Source organism: Orycteropus afer, unplaced genomic scaffold (genome assembly GCF_000298275.1).
Source record: "Orycteropus afer afer isolate SDZICR_OR568_19922 unplaced genomic scaffold, OryAfe1.0 scaffold00205, whole genome shotgun sequence".
Lineage (NCBI taxonomy): Eukaryota > Metazoa > Chordata > Mammalia > Tubulidentata > Orycteropodidae > Orycteropus > Orycteropus afer.
The window spans coordinates 2,106,851-2,132,823 of NW_006921792.1; the positions used below are offsets into that span (position 1 = coordinate 2,106,851).

The following is a 25,973-nucleotide window of genomic DNA, read 5'->3' on the forward strand; positions in this document are numbered from 1 at the left end:
CTGCCTCGGAAACCCAAGGAGGGGTCGCTATGAGTCAGGGCTGACTCGACGGCACATAACAACAACAACAACAACAAGGTAGCGTAGTGCTTAGAGCACTTGACTGCTAACCAGAAGGCTGACGGTTCAAAGCCACCAGCCACTCCTCGGAAGGAAGATGGGGCAATCTACTTCCGTAGTGATATTGCCTCAGAAACCCAAGGAGGGGTCGCTATGAGTCGGGTCCAACTCGAGGGCACATAACAACCATAACAACAACAAGGCTAACCCTGAATGGATTTAATTTGAATTTGTAGCTGATAGTGTTTTTGTGTCACTATTCCCTGGAGTGCATTACTGTTGCTGGCCCCAAATGCAAAATAATTCCCAAGAAATTCTCAGAGACACTTAAGAACTGTTGGTGGAATTAGAGGCCACCAGCTTCAGGATTAAAAATAGACAAAATGAATGGAAATGGCTGTATTCAACCCCTGTCTAAAATTTCTAACACCAAAAAAAAACAAAACAACACACACATGGTGACCCCCATGTTTTTCAAAGAAGAACTGTATTCCACAGGATTTCAATAATTGTAATCTTTGGGAAGTAGATGGCCAGGCCTTTCTTTTGAAGTGCTACTGAGTAGATTCAGTCACCAACCTTTTGGTTAATACTAAGTACTTAACTCTGCTAAATCTAAAATTTCTACCACATACTTAGTCTACTACTTTGCTCTTTAGCTGAAAAGGAGAAAAATAATGATTAAGAGGGAAAGAAAGACAAACAGAAGAGGAAGGGATAGCATCGAACAGCTTCAGACTGTGGTCTATACCTTCCATGCCTGTACATACTTAATAATTGACAAGAAGGGAATCTTGTGTCCTTTCCTCAGGGTGTATAAGGTTATATTGGATTTTGCAAAAACAGAGGAGAATAGTGTACAGTCATAATAGGAATGCTTGCTAAGTGAGGTAAGCCCTTTAGTACTTACATGACCAACTTGTGATGAAATCACTGTGCTTTTACTCAAATAACACACGCCTCCTACATGTGTTTGTCAACTGCTCCCTTCCTATGGGAGGTATTTTCATAAGTGCCTCTGTGCCAATTATTTTTTTTACATGTTGCTGTAAAATAATTCGTATAGCATGGTTATAAAAATACCTCCTGGAAGGAGGCAGTAGTTGACAAACAAATGTAGAAGGCACACGTTACTTATGTAAAAATATGGTATATCTTTTTTTTGTTTTGTTTTAAATGACAACTTCCTTATTTTCTCTATATTTAAGAAATAATATATATTCATTATAATAATGTTGAAAACAATCTGTATAAAGAATAAAATAAAAATAAACTAATATTATGTGGAGATAACCACTGTTACTATATTTTTTTTTCATAAGTGGAATCAGAAAGACTGTTTTGTAAACTGGTTTTTTATTCACTACAAATTGATAACCATTTACTGTGGTGGTCATTTAGCTCCTTTGCAGTTTGGGGTATTATAATGTCTTACATAGGATTTTAAAATGTAAAGAAATATATTATTTAATAGTCATATAATTTTAAATGTTAAATTTATTATATATTACTGAATATTATTTAATATTTCAGAAATTAAAAATATAAGGAATATTTAGTAAATAATGTAGAATTTAATTTTTAATTGTCTGTGGTTTTGTATTGGTGGAGATATAGTGTTATCCCTATTTACTAAAAGAGAAGTCTTGTTTGTCATTTAGATGCTACCTGGAACAGCAAGACCAGGCTCTCGTGGTGGGCCTGTTGGGACAGGAGGAGTTCTGTCTTCTCAAATCAAAGTTGCAGATCGTCCTGTAACACAACAGGGTTTGAGTGGAATGAAAACTGGAATGAAAGGTATATATTTTAAGAAGATGAATGTATTTTCTACAAGAAGTTTTACTGAATCAGAATTAGAGTGAAATTCTTATTCCTTGATTCAAATAATTGTGAGGTTAAATAAGAGAATGACTGTGAAAATCCTTTGTGAGGAATTAACGGTCTTGATCTGCACTGTCCAGTATGATAGCTATTAGTCATTATGGCAAGGAGCTCTAGTGGTGTAGTGCCTAAGGCATTTGACTGCTAACCAGAAGACTGGCGGTTCAAACCTACCAGCCACTCCTCGGAAGGAAGTTTGGGGAATCTACTTCCGTAGAGATACCGCCTCAGAAATCCAAGGAGGGGTCACTATGAGTCGAATCGACTCCGCAGCAGTGAGTTTGGTTTGGTTTTGGTGATATATGGTATTTCTATCATTGCAGAAAGTTCTTTTCCAGGGACAGACCTAATTTAGACTCCCTTATGCCCAGTATAGGAGCTTGGGTTAGTGCTGTGGTTAAAGCATTGGGCTACTAACCAAAAGGTCAGCAGTTCAAACGCATCAGCCACTCCACTAGAGAAAGAAGAGGTAGTCTCTTGCCATAAAGATTTAGTCTTGGAAACCTTAGGGTAGTTCTACTCTGTCCTACAGGATTGCTGTGAGTTGGAATTGACTCAACAGCAACAGTGGGCTTGTTTTTTTTTTTTTTTGAATACTCAGTATCTGGTCAATCAATCTGTCTTACAGAGTTTACTGTTTTAACAGCCCACCTCTAGCCTATCTTTTTAAGTTTCATTGTTTCCTTAGCTTTAAATCTCTTTTTGTTGCATCAATTCTTCTTGATTGATTTGTTAAAGGTATTCATGAAGACTATATGATAATTGTGGGAGCTCTGGTAGCATAGTGGCTAAAGCACTTGACTGCTAACCAGAAGGCTGGCGGTTCAAACCCACCAGCCACTCCTCGGAAGGAAGGTTGAGCATTCCTACTTCCGTAGTGATACTGCCTCGGAAACCCAAGGAGGGGTCGCTCGGAAACCCAAGGAGGGGTCGCTATGAGTCGGGGCCAACTTGATGGCAAATAACAACAACAAACAACAATATGATAATTGTAGAGTGGAATTCTGGTTGTGCTTTGGATATGCTATTTAGGTGACATTTTTAGAGTACTAATACTAACACTTTTGCTTTTTTTTTTTTTAGGTCCTCAGAGACAAATTTTAGACAAATCTTACTATCTTGGGCTTCTTAGGTGTGTTAAATAAAGACTTTTTTTTTTTTTAATGTGTGATCATGAATATTTAATAGCTGTGGTACTTATTAAAATAATTAGGTATTTATTGCTTTTTAAGAATAACTTTGTATTCTGACATAATTTGGCTACACTGCAAAATAAAGGTGATGATATAGTTAGGCTAAGAGTCTTAATTTTATGTATTTGCTTGTATGTGAGCTATGTATTTCAGGTTCAAATTTTTAATCTAATGATAAGAATAATCTTCTATGGTATTTTTGCTAATAATTCTGAAGTATATTATTCATACCTTTGGAACGTCAATAGTTACATCTACTAAGAAAGGGAAAATGTATATATTTATTTATGATAAATTATGTAAATACAGTTTTACGTAAGTACCTATATGATCAGTTACTGCAAATGTGGCCTAATTTTAATATATTTATAAGCTTTGTTGTATGTCTCTAAGCATGGAGCTCTAAACTAAGATTTTTTTTCTCATTATCTGCTTACCCTTTTTTCTGCTCAGATGTCCTACTGTCCTGTCTCCATTTTGTCATTTTATTTTCTTGTTGTTGTTGTTGTTATGTGCTGTCGTGTCGGCTCCGACTCATAGTGACCCCTCCTTGGGTTTCCGAGGCAGTATCACTACGGAAGTAGGATTGCCCAACCTTCCTTCCGAGGAGTGACTGGTGGGTTTGAACCACCAACCTTCTGGTTAGCAGTCAAGTGCTTTTAGCGCCTATGCTACCAGAGCTCCTATTTTCTTCTTAGCTCATCTATATCGTCTTTCTCTCTTATTTCCATTTCATTTAATCTATCCTTCTATTATGGTCTAAAAGTCCTGTTTTCTTTACTGTTTCTTGATTCTTTTGCATTGGTTTCTCAGATAAAGAGAAGTATAGGTTCCTCCCCCAGTCTGTCTTCAAAGTGAAGAAAGATAATGAGGCTATCATTCAGTGTAGCATTTCTGATAGCCACTTTTTGATTAAAGGAAAGAAAAGAGATAAACTTATTCTTTTGTTGATCATTGCATTGCCTTTCTTCTCTAAGATTTGTGCTTGTTTTGAAGAATAGTTTTAGCTGTTCATGTAATTGTGTGAACCAAAAGTAGTGGTTCTCTACTAGAGATGACTTTGGTCACCAAAGAATATTTAGCAATTTCTGGAGACCTTTTTGTTGTTGTAAGGGTGTTGATAGGAGCTCTGGTGGCGTAGTGCCTAAGGCATTTGACTGCTAACCAGAAGGCTGGTGGTACAAACCTACCAGCCACTCCTTGGAAGGAAGCTTGGGCAATCTACTTCCACAGTGATACTGCCTTGGAAACCCAGGGAGGGGGTGCTATGAATCAAATCGGCTTAACGGCAGTGAGTTTGGTTTTTTTTTGGAAGGGTGTTGATAGCAATGATTGTGAGAGTGGTGCAGGACCAAACAGTGTTTCATTCTATTGTACATAGAGTTGCTATGGGTCAAAACCAACTCCTTGGGACCTAACAACAACAACAAATAGATAGTGGGGAGAGATACTACTTTACAGACCAAGGATGCTGTTAAATGTCGTACAGTACATAGCCACCCCCCGCTATCACAAATAATTATTCAATGGCCTAGCATGTCAGTATTGTCAATATTCAGCAATGCTGTCCTCCAGGGTAGCAGAATCTGTGCGGGTGACAATTAGGCATCTACTTCTGTCCGTGGATTGTAGCACTTTGACCAGGCTTCTATTCTGGTTTTATTTCATCTTTCTTAATCATTAGATAATCTGTGCTAGTATCATAGTACATGATAGTATCATACTTTTTTCTTGATCAAATAAATGAATTAAATTATTTTTTAGTGAAATTTCATAAAACCGTTTACATTATTGTTATATATGTATGAGGAGTTTAAGTTTTGTTTAACTAGAAAGACTCTCTTTCAGATTAAAAATATTTTTACTTTCTTTTATTTAGGAGTAAAATAAGTGAACTTACAACTGAAATTAATAAACTTCAGAAAGAAATAGAAATGTACAATCAAGAGAATTCAGTATATTTGTCATATGAAAAGAGGTGAGAAATTTTGCAGTTGAAATATGAAAAATCTTTTTTATTATGCATATCATTTGATAATAAAATGTTAGGAGTTTAAGTTATGCATAATATTCATAACTGCCTGCTTATTTATGTATTTATGAATGTAATATTTATTTTATGCTTGCAGGGCTGAAACTTTAGCTATTGAAATCAAAGAGTTTCAAGGACAACTAGCAGACTACAACATGGTATTTGCTGCCTTCTGAGAGAATTTCTTTTGAATATTTTCATTGCTTTTTACCACTCTTAAAAATATTTATTATTTTAAATATGAAATAACTCATGAATACATGCTTTTTGTGAACATTTCAAACCATAAAAACTACATAGGGTAAAATACCCCTTTCCTTTCTACTTCATTTTGGTTCCCAGATATAACTTGGCTTAACTGATTGATGTGTATCTTCCAGTTTTTTTTTTTTTAAATACATTTACAGGCAGTCTCTAGGTTATGAATATTTGACTTAAGTATAATCTGTACATATGAACCAACCCCATAAAGCCTATTATATTGAAAACTTGAGGTTTGTAGTAACAAACAGGTACTACTTTGTAACATACATCAAAATGTTATTATGGAAGATATTTTAGTTTTTCTGGACGTGTTCTTATGTATAGAAAGGTGTACTGTATACCAATACAAACATTTGACTAACTGATGCTATAGACGAAACTTACTATTCTGATTTATGTACAAATTCTACTTAAAGACAAGTTTAGGAACAGAACTTGATCATAATCTGGGGACTGCCAGTATTTACAAATAAACATGTACACACACACACATATTTTTTTTCTCAACAATGTTAAAATTATAATTTACAAGGCAGCTAAAATGTTTTGAATGTCTATAATGTCATTGCTTTGAAAACACATTTTATAGAGTCTACCTGTATGTCAATAAAAAAACAACTGAAAACAAACAAACACATTTTACCTTTCTATGTAATGTTGTCACCAGGAAATTGTAAAAAATTAATTATTTCACATGCAGAATACCTCCATTTATATGTTTTATTCAAAATAAAGTGTTTGCATTCTCTCAAAATAGAGTATGTAACATAGTTTAGTTCTATCACAAATGATTTGTAATGTAGTCTTGACATAGTGTTCATAGCTGTCCCAATCCTCAGGTTGATTTTGGCACCATGAACATTTCTAATGTCATGATTTTCTTACTTTCAACTCCTTAAAAAAACCAAAAGACTCACTGCCGTCGAGTCAGATCCGACTCAAAGCCACCCCTCCTTGGGTTTCTGAGGCAGTATCACTACAGAAGTAGACTGCCCAACCTTCCTTCCGAGGAGTGGCTGGTGGGTTTGAACTGCCAGCCTTCTGATTAGCAGTCAGATGCCTTAGGCACTACGCCATCAGAGCTCCCCTTAGGTGCTTTATTTATTGCAAAAGACACACTTCTATCTCACTGCTTCTAACTAAGAAGCAGTGAGTGTTAGAAGAAATAAGAAACATTCTACTGTAATGGTTAGGTAAATTATGATTACCTGCTTAGTATTTTTACATTATTTATACAAACAAAGGAAGCTCTGGTGGCATAGTTCCTAAGACATTTGACTGCTAACTAGAAGGCTGGTGGTTGGAACCCACCAGCCACTCCTTGGAAGGAAGATTGGGGGATCTACTTCCGTAGTGATACTGCCTTGGAAACCCACGGAGGGGTCACTATGAGTTGGGTTCAGTTTGAGGGCAGTGAGTTTGGCTTTTGGTATACAAACAAAATTTTGCTGATTATAGTATATTATAATTTCAAGTTTCTTGCACTATATAATTCATAATGGACATTTTGAGGGCCTAAAATGTATGAATTTTCCTTAGTAAATGTTCTGTTTTAAATATAAAAAAGAAATAGTTTTTATAAAATATCAAGTGACATTTTGTAAAAAATCTTTTTAGTTAGATTGAATCCATTGGTAAAGTCCTTAGTCTAAAAATATTAGAAAACGTAACATATGCTAGTTATAGATTTAATGAAGTAGCACGACATGTCTGATGCCCTCTTGACTTTTTGTTTCTTTTTTTTGATATAGAGAAATCACTTAGCCAGATAACTAACATACAGTAAAACCAAAAACCCAGTGCCGTTGAGTTGATTCTGACTCTGATCCTATAGGACAGAGTAGAATTGCCCTGTAGGGTTTCCAAGGCTGTAAATGTTTACAGAAGCAGACTGCCTTCCTGAACCACTGACCTTTTGGTTAGCAGCCGAATGCTTTAACCACTACACCACCAGAGATCCTTAACATGTAGTAAGCACTCAATAAATGTTACATCTCATTAACCAAACCAAACCAAACTCACTGCCGTAGAGTTGATTGTGACTCATAGCAACCCCTCCTTGGGCTTCCGAGGTGGTATCTCTATGGAAGTAGATTGCTCAGTCTTTCTTCCAAGGAGTGACTGATGGGTTTGAACTGTCAGCCTTCTGGTTAGCAGTTAGATGCCTTAGGCAGTATGCCACCAGAGCTCCCTAGATCTCATTAGCACTTATTATTTATATCATAATTAAAAGTGTGATACATATTAACACATGTAAGTATTAGGGGCTCATCTTCTGGCACTGTATTGGATGATGTTTCAGGGCTATTCATAAAGTTTTCCAGTAATACATCAGACAGTGTTTCACTGCTATTCATAAGGTTTTCACTGGCCAATTGTTTGAGAAGTGGATGGCCCCTTCCTTCTTCTGAGTCAGTCTGAGTCTGGGACCTCTGCTGAAACCTGTCCACCATGGCTGACCCAGCTGGTATGTAAAATACCAGTGGCAGAGCCTCCAGCCTCGCAGCAACACACAAGCCACCACAATATGACAGACTGACAGACAAGTGGTAGAATTGTTACAGTTGGTTATACTAAAATAATTTGCTTTTAGTGGACCACCTGTTCCAATTCTGACTGCCAGAAGCTAAATTTCCTTGTCTATAAAATATAGATAGTAATATCTACTTCATAGAGTAATTGTGAAAATTGAATGAGTTAATACATGTAAAATGGGAGAACAGTATTTGGCATGAAACAAATACCCTAAAATGTTAATTATTGTTACCATTACTTGACTTTTTGAAGTGGCTTACTAGTGTTCTGTTTGATACTTGCCCTGTTGACTTTTTTTTTTTTTTCCTTTTTTAGAATACCAGGAAAATTCCTTTGTATTTTTACTAGTGTAAATTTGTATATCTGTTAAAACTTCCTCCACTTACAAAAAGAGAGAGAGGTCTTCCCAAAACTTGCATTCTTTAAGCCCTTTTTTAAGGAGGCCTCGGAAGGAAGATGGGGCAATCTACTTCTGTAGTGATACTGCCTCAGAAACCCAAAGAGGGGTCGCTATGAGTCGGGTCCGACTCCACGGCACATAACAACAACAACAACACTTGACTGCTAACCAGAAGGCTGGCAGTTCAAACCCACCAGCCACTCCTCAGAAGGAAGCTTGGGCAATTTACTTCTGTAGTGATACTACCTCGGAAACCCAAGGAGGGGTCACTATGAGTCGGATCTGACTTGACAGCACGTAACAGCAACAACAACAACAACTGGCTCAATAAGGAGCCCCAGTAGCACACAGGTTAAGCATTTTGCTGCTAAGTAAAATGTCAGTGATTTGAACCTACAAGCTGCCCCATGGGAGTAAGATGTAGTAGCCTTTTCTCTGTAAACCCTATGGGGGCAGTTCTACTCTGTCCTATAGGGTCACTATGAATCATAATCAATTCAATGGTAGTGTTTTTTTGGTGTTGTTGTTGTTTTGTTTTGGTGGCTCAGTGGTTAAGCCCTCGTGTTGGTGGTTTGAACCCGCCAGTGGCTCCATAGGAACTCTTGTAAAGATTACAGCCTAGGAATCCCTGTGAGGCAGTTCTGTTCTGTCCTGTAGGGTCACTATGAGTCATCATACTCATTGGCACACAACGGCAATAAACCCTTCTTTACAAACTCAGGCATCTTTTCAGTACAGACAGATTTCTTCTAGGTGTGGTCTATAGGAAGAGTAGCTCATTACTGCTCACTTTTCTATCCTAAAAATATAGTTTACTGTTTACCGAATGCATTGTGATTGCTTACTTAGGTAGTACAAGATTTTTTTTTGTCTTAGAAGATAAAATACTTAGTATTAATATTTGACTTAAACGACTACTCACTGAGCACTGATTAACTAAGAATAAGACTGAGATTGAACAGTTATAAAAATTACAGAGAAAATTTATAAAGACTAACAACTTTTTTTTTTTAGTTGGTAGATAAACTTAATACTAATACTGAGATGGAAGAAGTAATGAATGATTACAATATGGTAAGAAAATTTATAAATATAAGCAGTAGATTTACTTAAGTCATATCATCTAAAACAAATAATTTACATCTAGAGCAGTGTGATAAAATGTTATGGCCCTTAGATATGGGTATTACTATAATCCTAAATACTGCTATTAGGAGCTTTGGTGGTGTAGTACCTAAGGCATTTGACTGCTAACCAGAAGGCTGATGGTTCAAACCCACCAGCCACTCCTCAGAAGGAAGACTGGGCAATCTACTTCCATAGAGATACTGCCTTGGAAACCCAAAGAGGGCTTGCTGTGAGTCGACCCAACTTGATGACAGTGTTTGATGTTTTTTTTTAAGAAGAAACAATGTATTTTTAAAAACATTGCGAATGTCATTAGGATTAGTATAATAATATATAATTTAGTACAGACCCAGAATAACCTCTAAAGAAATAGTTTGGTTTAATAGTTATTATTTTTATCATTAACTTCTGTTTTTAACTGTTTATTCAGCTTAAAGCTCAAAATGATCGTGAAACACAAAGTATGGATGTCATATTTACTGAAAGACAAACGTAAGTACAAATTAAAGAAATCAAACAGATTCTTTTTTTTTAAGAAAAAATTTTTATTGTGATTTGGGTGAAAGTTTACAGAGCAAATTCATTTTCCATACAACAGTTCAAATACGTTTTATTTCAGGATACTGATCACAGTTCCCATAATGTGACAGCTTTCTTCCCACTTTTTCCCTGTGATTAGCTTTTCCCTGTGTCTTTCCTTTGCATTCCTACCTTCGGAGCTGTCTCCCTGTGCAAATACTGCCCTTCTGATCTCCCATGGTGGATTGTTCTGAGAAGTGTACCTATCTGGCATAAATGTCTGGCTAGAAGCCACGGGAGTGAGTTCAATTCCAGGCCTGAAGAATGACTGAATGAACAATTCAGAATGAACATTCCAGGGCTCTCTGGTGGTTATGTTTGTATGTCAACTTGGCTGGGCCTGGTTGAGTGGCTGAGCAGCTGGAGGCAGTAATTCCCCATGATGAGATTGGCAGTCAACTCCATGGTGGGATCTACCACAAGCAGCTCAGTAGCTGCCTTTGGGATGTGGTCTGCTTCCTGTATATAAGAAGCCTTGGGGATAGTCTCTAGCTTATGGCACACTTGGACCCTGCACATAGCCGTGTTGTTCAGTAGCAGCCTGTCATGCTCTGCTGACCTTGGGACTTACAATGGACTTGAATTAATGGCCTGCTGTGTGGTTTGGTAGCATCAGGACTGTGCCTTTTTACTTGTCAACCTTGGGCTTTGACAGCTATCTGAGTGAAGAAAAGTCTAGCTTCAGTGGGCCGGGAGCTGGAGGCAGAGCTGAAGCTCAAGGCTGAGGGGCTTTCACCCAGCCCATAGAGCCTGACACTTTGAACTTGGACTTGAAGCCTCCAAACTATAAGAGAATAAACTCCTGTTTGTTAAGGCCATCCCATTTGTGATATATTTCTTGTCAGAGTGGCACTAGATAACCAGAACAGGGCCATAGTATCGAGGGGTTCACCAATCTTTATAAGACCAGTAAGCCTGGTCTTTTCTATGATCTTGAGTTTTGTTCCACATTTTTCTCCCAGTCTACTTAGGATCTCCTATTTTGATCCCTTTCCAAAGGTTAACAGTAGTAGCTGGGCACCATCTAGTTCATCTGGTCTCAGGGTCATGTAGGCTGAGGGTCGCATGGTCCACTAGTCCTTTGGACTAATTATTTCCATGTATCTTTGGTTTTCTTCAGGCTTCTTAGTTCCGGACAAGGAGAGACCAATTGTTGCATCTTAAATGGCTGTTTGTAGGATTTTAAGACCCCAGTCACTACTCAGCAAAGTAGGATGTAGAATAATGTTTTTGTGTAGTGTTGTTATACCAGTAGAACTTATTGTCACCTGCAACCATGGTCGGGAGCCTGTGGAGCCCAGTGACTCATTTTCTCAGGGTATTTGGCTGTGGCTAAGAAGTTATCATAACTTTGCCCTGTTAGCTCTAGCATGTTGTTGTTGTTGTTATGTGCCGTCGAGTCGGCCCCGACTCATAGCGACCCCTCCTTGGGTTTCCGAGGCAGTATCACTACGGAAGTAGGATTACCCAACCTTCCTTCCGAGGAGTGGCTGGTGGGTTTGAACCGCCAGCTGTCTGGTTAGCAGGCAAGTGTCTTAGCCACTATGCTACCAGAGCTCTAGCATATATCTATTATATATTTGTGTGTGTGTATATATATATATATATATATATATATATATTTTTTTTTTTTTCGTTAAGTCACATACAAATATCTATGTAGAAATATCATCTGCCAAACTTATATATGGTCATGGGTATATTCCCTCGTGCCTGATCATTTAGCCTACTCACCTATGTATCTATCTGTAGATGAATGTTTGTTATTAAAGGTAATGCAGTATTGTATATGTAACAGTGTTTGTCTTTGTTGTCTGTACCTCTTATATACCTTCCTGTGTCATCCTTTTCTTTAGTGTTATTGTGTTGATCACTTGCTTTTGGTATATTGCCTTTCCTTTTACCCAAATCAAAACTTGTCAAACAGACTCTTAGGTGAGCTTTAGGTAGTTTAACTGCTGAGCCATGTGTTCTCTTAGAATTTTTCTTAACTATTTTTCCCTGTTGCCTTTTTTTTTTAATGTAAATAAGTTGGATAGTTGCAATACATATTTTATTGTTTACATATCTATTAACTTCATTTGCCATTAGATATTTAAGTCCTATACAAAGAATAACACAACATAGATTACATGAATAGGATTTCTACTTTTGGAGCTTAAAGTCTAAGATTGATAAAAACACCTTCTTTACCACTTGGCATTTTAACAAAATTGAATTGTGAGATTGCAGCCCTAATCCAAAGAAAATTAGATTATCAGTAGTGGTCTATTTACATCATCTCATCAACATTGACATATAGTAGTTATATTAGCAATCTGTATTATAGATAAAATTTATATATGCATCTTCATACAAGGAGCTCTGGTGGTATAGTGCCTAAGGCATGTGACTGCTAACCACAAGGCTGACAGTTCAAACTGAAGACCAGATACCAACTAACTTTGACTTTGTTGATAAAGTCAATGTAGCATTGGGAATAATGCCTAGAAAGTAGATTTGATGTAAATATAATTATTCTTCATCACCTCTTTGACTTTAATTAAATATTGTCTAAAACAATTAAAAACACAGATATTAAGTGTCAAAACTGTTTGGTGATATTTTCATGGCAAATTACTACATTTTATGATATTTTCTCTTTAATCAAATGAACCAATAAACATATGGCAATCTTAAAATTTATAATCTGGGAATTATTGTTTGCATCGGAAGGAAGGTTGGGCAATCCTACTTCCGTAGTGATACTGCCTCGGAAACCCAAGGAGGGGTCGCTATGAGTCGGGGCTGACTCGACGGCACGTAACAACAACAACAACTTTTATATACATACAGCAGGAGGAAAGAGTTATTTCATGCATTAACCAGATGGCTAACATCTTAATAGCACAAAGATTCATCTTGACTTTAAACATTCAAAGAGAGCAGGAAATATCATACCTTAAGAAGGCACGTGTGAAAATTTTCTGTGTTTTCTTTTAGTGCATAATATGGAATGTCTGTTTATAGTAAGTTGGATATAGTAGATAGCCTTGATAAATTACCACAATAATACTTAGAAACCTGGCTTTAATTCATATTTATGTGTCAGCATGAACTAACTGTTCTTGTCCAATTCTGATGTCTACGCTTTCTGGTTTGTTATTTATTAAAATCAGTTGTCCTTTAAAAACATGTAATTATAATTTTAAAGCTGTTTTTCTTTATTTAGTCTGATATTTATTGAATACCCATTCTAAGGGCGGAATGATAAAAGGCTTTGAATATGAGGTTGAAGTTAGATGTAGCCTTTGCCCATTTATAATTATATTTCATTTCTTTTACATTTGTCAATATTAATGTTTGTATTTTATAATTAGGAAATTATATTTTAGCAGAATGATGCATCACTGAGAAAATATAGTTAAGTGTTCCTGAGATTATATCATTCTTGCATGTTAAGATTTAGAACAGTAAATTATAATTGGTGTTATCTATTAGAAATATTAAACATAAAAACATTTATATCCTTTATTAGAAACATGTTCCTATAAATATAAGCAAATATGCAATATAAATAAATAGGTCCATTCTTTTATTTCACAGGGCATATCATCCTAAACAGTTTTCATTTTCTCTCAGTAGACTTTGAACAGAATCTCTGGTAGCATAGTGCCTAAGGCACTTGACTACTAACCAGAAGGCTGGCGGTTCAAACCCACCAGCCACTCCTCGAAAGGAAGATGGGGCAATCTACCTCTGTAGTGATACTGCCTCGGAAACCCAAGGAGGGGTCACTATGAGTTGGGACCGACTCCACAGCACATAATAACAGCAACAACAACATAACTTTAAAAATAATTTATATACATTAATCTATAAATTTACATATTTTTAGTTTCTTTTATGGGATCTTTAACTATATACACATTTTAAAAATGTTATTCTGGAGAAATTTGCAAAAAATAGTGTTTATACTTCTATTTACCCATCTTCCGGCACCAAGTACCATTAGCTCCATCCATACCTCTAGCTACCGTTCTCCTTCCAGTGTTATGATAAATAAAACCTCAGACATATTATTTCATCCATAAATATGTTTCATTGTTTTAGAGATAAATTATCTTTAAAGCATATGGACAAATATACTTATTTCCTCATGCATGGATGGTAAAATATTACAGAGTTTGCTATAGTTTTTAATGCCACTATTTACATTGTTAAGTTGGTAAAATTATGATTGCAACCAATTGGTTTTAAGAAATTGACAAGTAATTTACTTTAGATCCTTCCTATAATAGCTATAGTCTTAAGGCCAGTGTTTTCCAAACTATGTTCTTTGGATCATTATTGTGCTATCAGCTCTTCAACGGTATACTGTAAGAAATTATTTTTGTTGTCAAGTAAGTTTGGAAAATACTTAATATTTTTCTTTTGAAGATTCAAAGAACAGTTTAGCTTAGGAAAGTCCTATAGTAAAGACTTTTTTATTTTGCTTGAATCCCATGTTTCCTAACTTGACCGTGGACCTTTTTATTTTTCCCCCTGTAATGCTTCTAGGTATCTCTCAGGAACATCGTGTTCTAGAAAGTAATTTGGGAAGCAAGCATTGCTCTAAATAGCAGATCTCTGATAGCTATCCATGAACCAGCTGAAGATTTCTCTGCATCAGACCAGGCCCATTTTTGTAAAAATCTCAGAGAGAGGAAAACAATACGTATTTTTAAAATAAGAACCATTGATAATTCTGATTCCCACTTGGGAAGCCTCTGTCCTAGTCAGTTGTGGCAGTCATACATTGTACTGATGGGCTTTCTTTATAACCTGTTCAGTTTATTAGGGATTATGCCTGAATGTTGTGCCTGTGCTTTATGTTGCTATTAAAGTTTAAGGAAATTTACTGTGATAAATCAGGAAGCATATTTTAAAACAGTATTTTCAACTTCATGAATTCACACTATGAGCATAAAATTTATCTTAGAATATTGTGAGTTTAAGTTACCCATTCTTCCATACTTTGACCCATAATGATAGATATCCAAAACCCTTATTTATTTTACTGATTGGAACTGTAATTGAAGATATATAACATTTAAATATCTAGGTTAATATGAGGATTAGTTCTTTTTAATTAATAACATACTTTTGGCTTTTTCCTTATCAGTATTCATGGTTTTATAAATGCAGCTGAGAATAGTAATGCTGGTATCGTAGATTAGCCATGTAACTGTTCACTACTGAGGAGTGTCAGTTATTGTATTTCAACTTGCTTCATCCGTACCAATGAAGAGAACAGTTTTTTTATATTGATGTATATATTGTATTTAACATGAATGTGTATTAGCAGTTTGGTGTGTCATGTATCAGAATCTCCACGTCTACACTGTGAGAGGACTGATAACATGTTTAAAAGAATCAAACATTAAAATAAGTTAATTTTCTTCATGTAATTCATGGGTATCTATATATTTATCTTCAATAAACCCATCATCATCTACCATAAATGAATGTAGTTGTTCAAATATTACTGTAGTTTCTTCAGAGTTTGTTTCTGGTATCTCTGAAAGAGGACTTGAATTGCCAGTGAAACCATCTTCAGAGGTTTCTGGTTCATGCTCTTCCAGGCGGTGATGATTGTAACTGAGCAGAAAATTATACCATACTGGGCATTTGATAGAAATAAAAATGAGTAGTGAAGTCATCAGTACAGTGACAGCAACACCCACAAGAAAAGCCCAACTTTTTCCAAAACTTTCATGTTCTTAAATGGGATACCGAGAGAGAGAGAGAAAGAGAGATTTTGTTAAATTGACAAAAACAAATTAATAGCATATCCTAATACAACATAATCTTGGCATTGGGAAAGAACATACATTATAGTTTTCTTTAGGTGAAAGTTACTAAATCAACAATAAATAAAAGGTATTTCATAGTATAATAAAAGAATATCTTTTCATTTACCTTTCACCTAGGACATTATTGATTTATGCCAGTTGAGAATTCTGACTTGATACGTTAAAACTAAGGCTCAGTGAAGTTAAATAATTTGCACAGTTACTTTTGTCTGATAACTAGCAGAACCTAGTTTGGAAACCCAGTATTCTGTAAATCTTTTTGTTAAGATGAGACATTGTTCTTTTACATTGTTCATAGATATTTAAAATGAGAGATAAAAACTACCTCAATTTATTTAATATGATACCTTCAATGATAATCATATTTAAAACCAGTATATTACCTGAATTTATTGTTATGTTGTTCAAGGAATAATTAAATGTTGAATTACTAATAGATTTGAAATAGACATCAAGATCTTCATTTATAGATGAAAATTTTGAGTGACATTCCGTTTTATAAGGTACTGTTTTAATACTGTAGCTCTTCAGGATATCCGGGTTGCTACACATGGTGATGTCTTCATTTTCTAGTGAATCAGAAAAAAAATTGACATTTATCATAGAGAATAAGAATGGTTAACAATTTGTATTATTCTTATCTAGGATTTTTTTTTGACATTCTGTCTCTCATTAGTAAAGATACTATAAGAAAGAAGCTCTTGTTGTATTTGCCTGGCAAAACAATGAGGGAAAGATGCACATACCTGATAATATATTTTATAAATACATTTTAAATGAAGTATCTCTGTATTGCTTACTTTGTCTCTGTTAGTATTTTATGATTAAAATTATGGCTAAGATCTGGGTCTTAAGCAGCGCATGATTTGCAATTAACAACATAGGGCCCCTGTTTTCACCTACTCTGTGGCAAGCTGTCTTAACAGGAAAGTACGTAAAGAAAAAGTATTGAAAGTTTATACTTAATACATGAAGTAATAAAGTTATCTCATGCATATGGAACATTTTTCTTTCCTCACCTCCCCAGCCCGGGAATGGGGAAGGGTAACATCTATTCAGCAGTTGCTTATCAATGCTTCTTCATGTCTCCTTTAAACAGGAATAGTTTGCTTCTCTTGAAAAGGTAAAATGAGATTTTTTTTTGCAGCAAAACAACCTAAATTCAGTCACATTTTGTTTTGATCATTTTAAGATAGCTTACCTAGTGTCACATTTGATGAATTCAACCAGTTCTGCAAATTGAATAGTCTACATGAGCAGTTCCATGGATTTCCATGTAAAATTATTAATTCCAGATGAAATAGTTGTGGAACATCAAAAGAGCGTATCAAATTGCCTTGCAGATTCAAAAGTATCAGATTTTGAAGAGGCACAAATATATCAGGATCCAACTGAACTATTTTGTTTTGACAGAGATGTAACTGTTGTAGTTTATTTAAGCCTATGAAAGCACCCTGTTGAATTACATAGATAGAGTTTCTACAGATATTTAAAATTTCTAGATTGGAGAGGTTACTAAAACTGTTATTATGTAAGATAAAGATATTATTTTCAATCAAATAGAGCTCAGTGAGTAAAACATACATCTGTAGTGTCCTTATATTTCTAACATTCAAAGTAATTTGGTTATAACTGAGATCAAGTATAGTAACATCTTTATGGATATCCATTGGAATGAAGGAATAATTCTTTTCTGTGAAATTGCATCTGACTTCCTAAAAAAGAACAAAATTAAAAATGAATTAGTTAGGAAAAATATTAACATTATTTTCTAAAATTTCATATTCAGGCTCTTTGACACTGGAAGGAAATAGTTCTGAAGAAAAATATCATCTCTAATCTTTTGGTACTATCATGTGAAGAAGGTAGAACAAATATTTTTTCTTTCTTGTGGTGAAATATTAAACATTAAAGAAATTCTGATGCATATACCCTGATGAGATTATTTGTCATACAGCTATCTTCCAAATATTATTACATAATCATTACAAACAGAAAGAGTACTGGTAGATTCTTATTTATATATATGGAAATAAATGGTAAATAATAATTCTATTAATTTATTTGGTGTGCAAGATTAGCATTTATTCTGAGGAAATTATTTAGAAATATGTCAGCATAGCCAACACTTTACCTAAGGATGTACTAAATAATTTAAAAATAATACCTAATATACAGGTTTAAGGGAGCTCTGGTGGCGTAGTGCCTAAGGCATTTGACTGCTGACCAGAAGGCTGGCGGTTTAAACCCAACAGTCACTCCTCGGAAGGAAGGTTGGACAATTAATTTACTTCCATAATGATACTGCCTTGGAAACCCAAGGAGGGGTTGCTATGAGTTGGATCCAACTCGATAGCAGTGCATTTGGTTTTTTTTTTTAATACAGGTTTATGAGGTTAACAGCTCAAAGTTTGGTGTTTGAAAAGGAGATACATATCTTAAAAAAAAAAAAAATTGAGCCATATATTGAGTGAAGGAGCCAGACAATGTGTCAGAGCTAGGTCACATCTGTATCCTTCTGTGGGTATAAATCCAAAGCGATAGCTCTTCTTTTGACTACTTTTGCATTTGAAATATCCCCCCAATATAATAAACACTGCAGCAACATTGTTTACTACAGTTTATTATAATTTCTTTCATAAATATGTGTTTTACAAAGTTTTTTACCTTTTAAAGTGTGATTTTTATATCTTAAAACTACTCTCTGGCTTTATACTGAAAATGTACAGATTTTTCTTTATAATTGACTCTTAAAGATCTAACAGTTTTAAAAAGTGAAAACTGCTTTTGTCAAATTAAAATCTGGCTCAGAGAGCTGATTTTGAATATACACAGCTAACTACAGAGTTATTTTCGATAGCTCCGGTTTTCTTTACTTTCTTATGCTGCTATGGGATATACTCCTGAATGTACACCAAGTTTACCTTTGACCATATTTTATTTAGTTGATTGTGAGGACTTACTGTTTTAGAAGCCTGGCTTTCATCTGATAATAATACCATGGCAAGGGACCAAAGGATCGTGATGCAGGTGATTTTCATACTGCTGGCCTGATAGAAGAGAGTATTTTATCTCAATAGGAGACTAGTACTTTTGTGATTGTTAAGAACTCTTTGATTTTTAAAACTTTTTCCTAAAATACATAAAGCATGAAACAAGACCTGACCCTTCTCCATTGTGGCACTTTGATTTGAACAAACTGAAAAGTACCTGTGGGAAACGAGAAGATAATAGTTTTTAGGGTGTCTCATTAGTTCAACAATAATAACGTTAGTTATTAGATCTGTTGAAAGGACCTTTAAAGCAACTGAAGTGGTTGTACATTTAAATGTTTTAATATAAGTGCACAGAAGAATGTCCGGAAGAATATATATTTATGTAGGTATACATGTTTAAATATATGCTTATATTGCTATTTCCTGATTTTTCAGTCTAAAGCATTATCCATTGGTATTTATTTTTATTGTGATTTGGGAGAAAGTTTATAGAGCAAATTTATTTTCCATTCAACAGTTCAGTAACATTTTGTGACATTGATTGCAATACCCACAATGTAATAGCTCTCTTCCTACTTCCTCCCTGTGGTTATATCCGTTGGTATTATCTGTTGACTTCCAACTATGGAAGATGGGAGTCTTCCTCTCTCTTTCAAATACTTCCTACCTTTATAACCAACACATTAAATGTTCCTGTCTCATAATTCTTCTAACACAGTTGTAATTAGATCAGTATTCAGTATTTATATTATCATGAATGTGTAAATGATATCAATGGCTAAGCTATTCCTTCTGTGGAAGGAAATGGAAGCAAGGTAGGGCCTGCAATCCTCTGTAGAAATGGAGACAGAGGGAGGTCTTAACATTTATTATCTTTATCATCAATGTACTAATGGAAATAAAATTACAATGATTAGAAAAGGATTTTAAAATTATTTTTCTTTCCACTTGATACATTGCATACTTGAAAGCAGTGTAGACTGAGCTCAATGTAGATTCTGTATAAAAAAGTCTCAAGGAATCTAAAATAATATTAGGTCTAAAGTTATAAAGGGCACTGGTTGAGCCACATAATCCATGGAAATTTTCATATGTGTGTCTCTTTTAAAAGGGGAAAGACAAGGGATGGCTGTTGACCATCACTGAAGTGAACAGATAAATCCCTACACATAAGAATCACTTTTGTTATTAGCTACTATTGAGTTGTTTCCAACTCTTAAGACCTTATGTACAATGTAATGGAACACTACATAGCATTATTAGCAAACTTAAAGAAATTGGATTGGCCAAATAGCCAGTAGGTTATGCATACATTTTCCTTAAAAAAGTTAGTTTTTGAAAAAAAGACCATTTTTTCTTTTTATTTCCTTTTGGATTTTTTCCTCAAATTGAAGTAATACTTGGATTTTATTTTAGTGATTAAAAACCAAATCACATCCCATTGCCATTAAGTCAGTTCTCAATTCTGACTCGTAGTGCCCCTATAGGACAGAGTAGAACTGCCCTGTGTAGTTTCCAAGGCTGTAAATCTTTGCAGAAGCAGGCTTCCTCATCTTTCTTTTGCAGAGCAGCTGGTGGGTTCAAACCACTGACTTTTTGGTTAGCAGCCAAACACTTTAACCACTGTACCACCAGAGCTCCTATTTCAGTTTAGTAGCTAATAAAAAATACAGAACAAATGTAATATCAGTTTCTTCCCAGTTATTTCATAAAATTCAGTATTCTTTTAAATACCCTGCCGCCTACATTACAGCAAAAAAGAGAGAGAGAGAGAAAAAAAGAGCTTTACCCAAAAGGAAATGGTACATAGTATATTAAAGAAGAAACAGTGTTCTTACTAATGCATTTTTTTTGACATTTTATTGTCATCATTGGAGTGAAAGTTTATAGAGCATGTTTGTTTTCCATTCAACAAGTTACGGTCATTTTGTTTTTCGATGTTAGTTGTAGTCTGTTCACTATAACAGCACTCTTTCCACTTTCTCCTTAGGTTCCCTGTTTCCATTCATTCTTTCCTGCCCCTTCCTGCCTTCTGAACTTTGTTTTTGGACAAATGCTGCCCTTTTGGTCGTGTATGGTTGATTGTTGAGGAAAGCTTTCATCACAGATGTTATTGATCGCTTTATATGCCTGTCCATGTTAATGCAACTTTAAGTACAAATTTTTAGGAGTCTTTGGGAAGTAAAAAGTGCTATAATTATTTTGGTTTTGTTAAGTAAAATATATGTGCAGTTTTGTCACTAAGTAGTTTAGATATTTGTGCCAGAATTCAGTGTATTTGAAATAACATGTTAATTATTCACAAGTAGTTTCGCTCATTTCTTAACTATCTTACGGACTTTTTTTCAAGTCTTAAAACTTTTATAATGGAAAATTTCAAGAAAAAACAAAAATATGGAAACTACATCTTGCCCCAACTTCAACAATTGTCAACTGATGGCCAATCTTTTTTCATCTTGCAAATTTGTTTGACATTTAATGTCACTTCAAAATGCTGTATAATTAACATATTTCAGAATAAATAAAAAGTCTTAGATATTTGTGTAGATAATTTTTTTTTTTTTTTTTAAAGAGAACTTTTTTGGTATTACATTGTTTTGTTTGGAAAAGATTCTCTATCCATGTCCCAAGTTTATATTATTTTTGAGATAGACTGTGTAAATATTTAATATTTTCTGCTGTTTCATAACTTGTTAAAGGCAAAGCATTGTTTTACAAAATTCACAAGTTTAGGTATGATTTATTTTTTAAAAAATCAGTAACAACACCAAACACATATAGATCTTACCTTTACTTTTTCTTTTCCGTCTGAGATTGGCAATCGGAAGGAATCAATTCTGTTTCTTCTGCCCCAGTAAGGAAAAGTATGTCATATGATTGTATTTTACTTTGTTTTAACCTTTGTACCCAATGAACAGGTGTTTAAAAAAAAACAACTAGACTTCCTTAGCAAAAGATTGACTAGAAGACTAATTTCTTAAAGTTATCTTTGACTTTGTTAGTGTAACAAGCAGTGTGTTTAATCTTTATGATTGTTATTTATTCTGAAAAATGTAAAAAAGTTTACTTTGCAAGTTAGTGTATAATATTGAAAATGAATACTTTTAGAAGATATGTTATTTCTAGAGGAATAGAAATAGTGTTGAATGTGTTTTATATTTGGAAGATTCAAATTGAAAAGATACCACCAAGTTTTGTATCTCATTGATTTTTATCTCTGTTGTTTACTTGTTTTTACGACCGTCATTGACCATTTCCCTACCACATTATGACAGGAGCAAAGTGCTCAGAGTGTTTAAAGACCTGACAGTTGGCCATTACGTGGCCTTCAGAAAACCAGTAAACTTCCTTTTGTTGGAGTTTCCCGTCTGTAAAATATAATACTATACAAAATTGGTTCCCATCTAGCCACAGTATACCTCTTAGGTAGAAATATTAATAAGATTCATCGTGGTAATGAAGAGTTATGCAGTAAAAGGAGCTCTAGGTGGCTTAGTGGGTAAGGCATTTGACTGCTAACCAGAAGGTCAGCGGTTCAGATCCACTTTGGGAGGAAGATGAGGCAATATACTTCTGTAAATATTTACAGCCTTGGAAACCCAGTAGGGGAGCTATGAGTTGGAATCAACTCGATGGCAGTGGGTTTGGTATTTTTGGTAGTTCAGAATGTGTTAGTTCCAAAAGATGAGCTCTTCTGGGTCTTAGTATTCTCAATCTATATGAAACAAAGAGATTGAAATAGATGATCTTTTCTACTGGAAAGTTCTATGATCCCATATGTCAGGTGAAGCAGCAGCAAACACATTTATTAAACTATAGTAATTGTAGCTCAAAGTAGAGACATTGCCACCCGATCCAACAGTGACAGAAATAAATGGAAATTTTAGGTTGTCTGTATCTTATGTTAAGGATCTCTGGTGGTACAAGTGGCCAAGACATTTGGCTGTTAACCAAAAAGTTTGGCTATTAAAAACCCACTAGCTGTTCTGCTAGCGTAGTGACTAAGGCATTTGACTGCTAACCAGAAGGTTGGTGGTTCAAACTCACCAGCTACTCCTCGGAGGGAAGGCTGGGCAATCTACTTCTGTAGTAATATTGCCTCGGAAACCCAAGGAGGGGTCACTATGAGTCGGGTCCGACTCGACAACACATAACAGCAACAACAGCTGTTCTGTGGAAGAAAGATGAGACAGTCTTGCTCTTCTGTAAAGATTTACAGCCTTGAAGACCTAATGGGGATCACTATGAGTCAGAATTGACTCTATGGCAGTGAGTTTGGTTTGATTTGGTATCTTATGTTCACCTTTTATTTGATTATTATAAGATATTGTCTGTAGAGAAATTTCTAAGTTTAGATTATCTTATTTTAGTAGTTGGGTATTTATTGTAGGAGAAAATGTGGATCTCAGGGGCTTAGGTAGTGATTGTGAAAATGGTAGAAGTTGGTATATATAAATGAAAGAGAATAAATAGTGGTAGAAAAATCAGATTTGTAGACCCAAATAGAAATTTAGGATTTTAAGACTGAAAATTTATGCTCAATTTATAAGTAAATTTTGAAGTATTTACATGACAAGTGGCATATTACCTATTTTTTTTTTTTTTTTCAGCATTTTTTTCTCTACCCTATCTATCATTGGGGAGCTCTGGTAGCATAGTGCCTAAGGCACTTGACTGCTAACCAGAAGGCTGATGGTTCAAACCCACCAGCCACTCCTTGGAAGGAAGGTTGGGCAATCTACTTCCGTAGTGATACCACCTCAGAAACCCAAGGAGGGGTCGTTATGAGTCAGGTCTGACTTTATGGCACATAACAACAACAACACCTGTCATTGACCTTGCATGGGTAGTGCTTTGGTTACCTACTGCTGCTCTGACAGGACTATACCACAAACGGGATGGCTTTAACAAACAGGAGTTAATATTCTCTTACCGTTTGGAGGCTTTAAGTCTGGGTTCAAAGTGCCAAGCTCAAAGGGCTGGGTGAAAGCCCCTCAGCCTGGGGCTTCGGCTCTGCCTCCAGCTCCCGGCCATCTGAAGCTAGAGGCTTTTCCTCACTCAGACAGCTGCTGGCTGCTGAGACTGACAAGCCCAAGGTTGAAAGTAAAAAGGCACAGTCCTGATGTTACCAAACCACACGGCAGGCCATTAATTCAAGTTCATTGAAAGTCCCAAGGTCAGCAGAGCATGGCATGCTGCTGAACAGTGACACAGCTACATGTTGGGTTCAAGCATGCCATAAACTAGACACCATCCCTCAAGGCTTCTCCTTATATACAGGAAGCAGACCACATCCCTAAGGCAGCTAGTCAGCTGCTCACAATAGATTCAACCGTGGAGTTGATTACCAGTCTCCTCATGGGGAATACTACATCCAGCTGCCCAGCCACTCAACCAGGCCCAGCCAAGTTGACACACAAACTTAATTACCATAGGTAGTAGGTGCCACGTTGCTGATATTTCTTGTGATTATGTGATAAAGGTAATTATTGCTAATAATAATTTCACTATTACTACTTTTATTTGTAATGGTAGCTCTGTTTTTAGTGAAATTATCTTACTATTTTGCAGTGTTAAAATATAACAATAATTGGTAGAATACTTATTTTGATTAAAGGAGTAGGTAAAAGGTAATTTAAGCAATGCATATTATTAATCTAAAGCTATGATTTTTTCAAATTAAATTGTACTATAGTTTTCCCTACTTCCTAGTTCAGTTAGCGCTTCAGTGATTTTTATGATTTACATGGTAAACTTCTGTACAAGATTTCATTTGGCAAAGAATTGGGTGGCTAAAGGATGTTTGAAACCACTAAAACTTATTTGTTTTGGGGATGTGAGAACTATTAAAAGGTGTAAATACATCCTCTTATCTTATACATCCTTGAGGATTTTCTGTGATAATCTTTGTGTTCTCTTAGTAAAGCAAAATGGAGAGTAAGGAAATAGAAGGATTTAGGGATGGAGAAGAGAAAGATGTAAGATAAGTCTGTGTTGGCAGGGCCAAGCTAAATTTTAAATAGGTCAAATAGAATTTTTTTTTGTACAAATAATGGCTTTTGAATTGCCATGGTTAAACTACTCTGATTGATTAACCTATTAAATTGAGACTATGACTTGAGTAAAATTAATTGGTATTTTTCTCCACAATATAGTAAGAGTATTTTATTTTCTGATTTCAGGAAAGAAAAACAAATTAGAAATGTAGAAGAAGACATTGAACAGGAAAAACAATCAGCAGATGGCATTATCAAAAATATGTCTCCTGAAAAACAAGTTAGGTACACAGAGATGAAAACTACAAATGAGAAATTGTTGCAGGTAATAATAGTAATTACTATGTGCCAGATGGGTAACAGTCTTGCTACCAGAAGTGTGGTCTGAAGATAAACAACAGCTGCTTCCCTGAGAAACTGACCAGCACAGTGTTAATTTAGCGAGATCCCCAGATGATCTGTGTGTACATTCGAGCTTGAGAGTTCACTGTCTAGAAAACCCCATTTGCTTATGCTACTGGATGACTTAGCTTTTATCAAATTTTTTCATCTTTGTTCAGTTCTGTGTGTCATTCATTTTTACATGTCATAAGGACATATGAGAACACTTGCTTTTTTTAAATAGAATATTCTTTCTTTATTTTTAAATTTTAAGAGCTTGTTTTACATTCGACATTACGTGTACATTTAGTTTCACTCCCCATTTACCATGTCCAACCCTAACCCAGTCTGCTCCCCTCCGTATCCTGTAACCCTTCCCCTGTGCCCTCATATTTATGCACTGCTTTTTGTCCTGCATTTCCTCAGTTTGAATGTTGGTCCTCTGGTGCCCCATGGTCTATTGCTCTACAGGATGTATTACTTGTGTTTTTGATGAGCTTTTGGTGGTCATTGAACCAAAATTATGGATATTTACGTTTTTTTCCTTTTCCTTCCCATCTAATAAACAGCAGATCTTTTACGTAGTAGGTCCTTGATATGAATAGTTATTGTCCCCTAATCATGAATAGAGGCTGATTTGAATAAGAAATTTGGGTGTTTGCCAAGGGATTACAGCAAATTCTTCCAGTTATTT

The 25,973-nt window shown here is 35.2% G+C and overlaps 2 protein-coding genes across 2 annotated transcripts in view; one reads left to right on the plus strand and one right to left on the minus strand.

The window, feature by feature from the left end:
* Positions 1 to 25,973, plus strand: part of IFT74 (intraflagellar transport 74) — an 84,603-nt gene that overhangs the window by 8,690 nt on the left and 49,940 nt on the right. The window contains exons 2-8 of the mRNA XM_007948143.2: positions 1,722 to 1,857; positions 3,025 to 3,073; positions 5,014 to 5,112; positions 5,264 to 5,324; positions 9,380 to 9,439; positions 9,924 to 9,985; positions 25,085 to 25,223. Of these exons, the coding sequence (XP_007946334.1) occupies positions 1,722 to 1,857; positions 3,025 to 3,073; positions 5,014 to 5,112; positions 5,264 to 5,324; positions 9,380 to 9,439; positions 9,924 to 9,985; positions 25,085 to 25,223 (606 nt within the window). The remainder of the gene's footprint in view (positions 1 to 1,721; positions 1,858 to 3,024; positions 3,074 to 5,013; positions 5,113 to 5,263; positions 5,325 to 9,379; positions 9,440 to 9,923; positions 9,986 to 25,084; positions 25,224 to 25,973) is intronic.
* LRRC19 (leucine rich repeat containing 19) lies at positions 15,484 to 18,947 on the minus strand. The gene is made up of 4 exons (XM_007948135.1): positions 18,870 to 18,947; positions 17,108 to 17,621; positions 16,290 to 16,475; positions 15,484 to 15,812 (listed from the first exon to the last, which is right to left on the minus strand). The coding sequence occupies exons 1-4, from the start codon at positions 18,945 to 18,947 to the stop codon at positions 15,484 to 15,486; spliced, it is 1,107 nt and encodes a 368-aa protein (XP_007946326.1).

Bases quoted from the DNA above. Each gene is read 5' to 3' on its own strand.
- LRRC19 (XM_007948135.1), bottom strand. From the start codon at position 18,947: ATGAAAATCACCTGCATCACGATCCTTTGGTCCCTTGCCATGGTATTA. The intron at 16,476-17,107 runs GTAAGCTATCTT...CTGATTCACTAG, and splicing joins TTCATCAAATGTGACACTAG to AAAATGAAGACATCACCATG. The intron at 15,813-16,289 runs GTAATATACTGG...ATCCCATTTAAG, and splicing joins CAACATAACAATAAATTCAG to AACATGAAAGTTTTGGAAAA.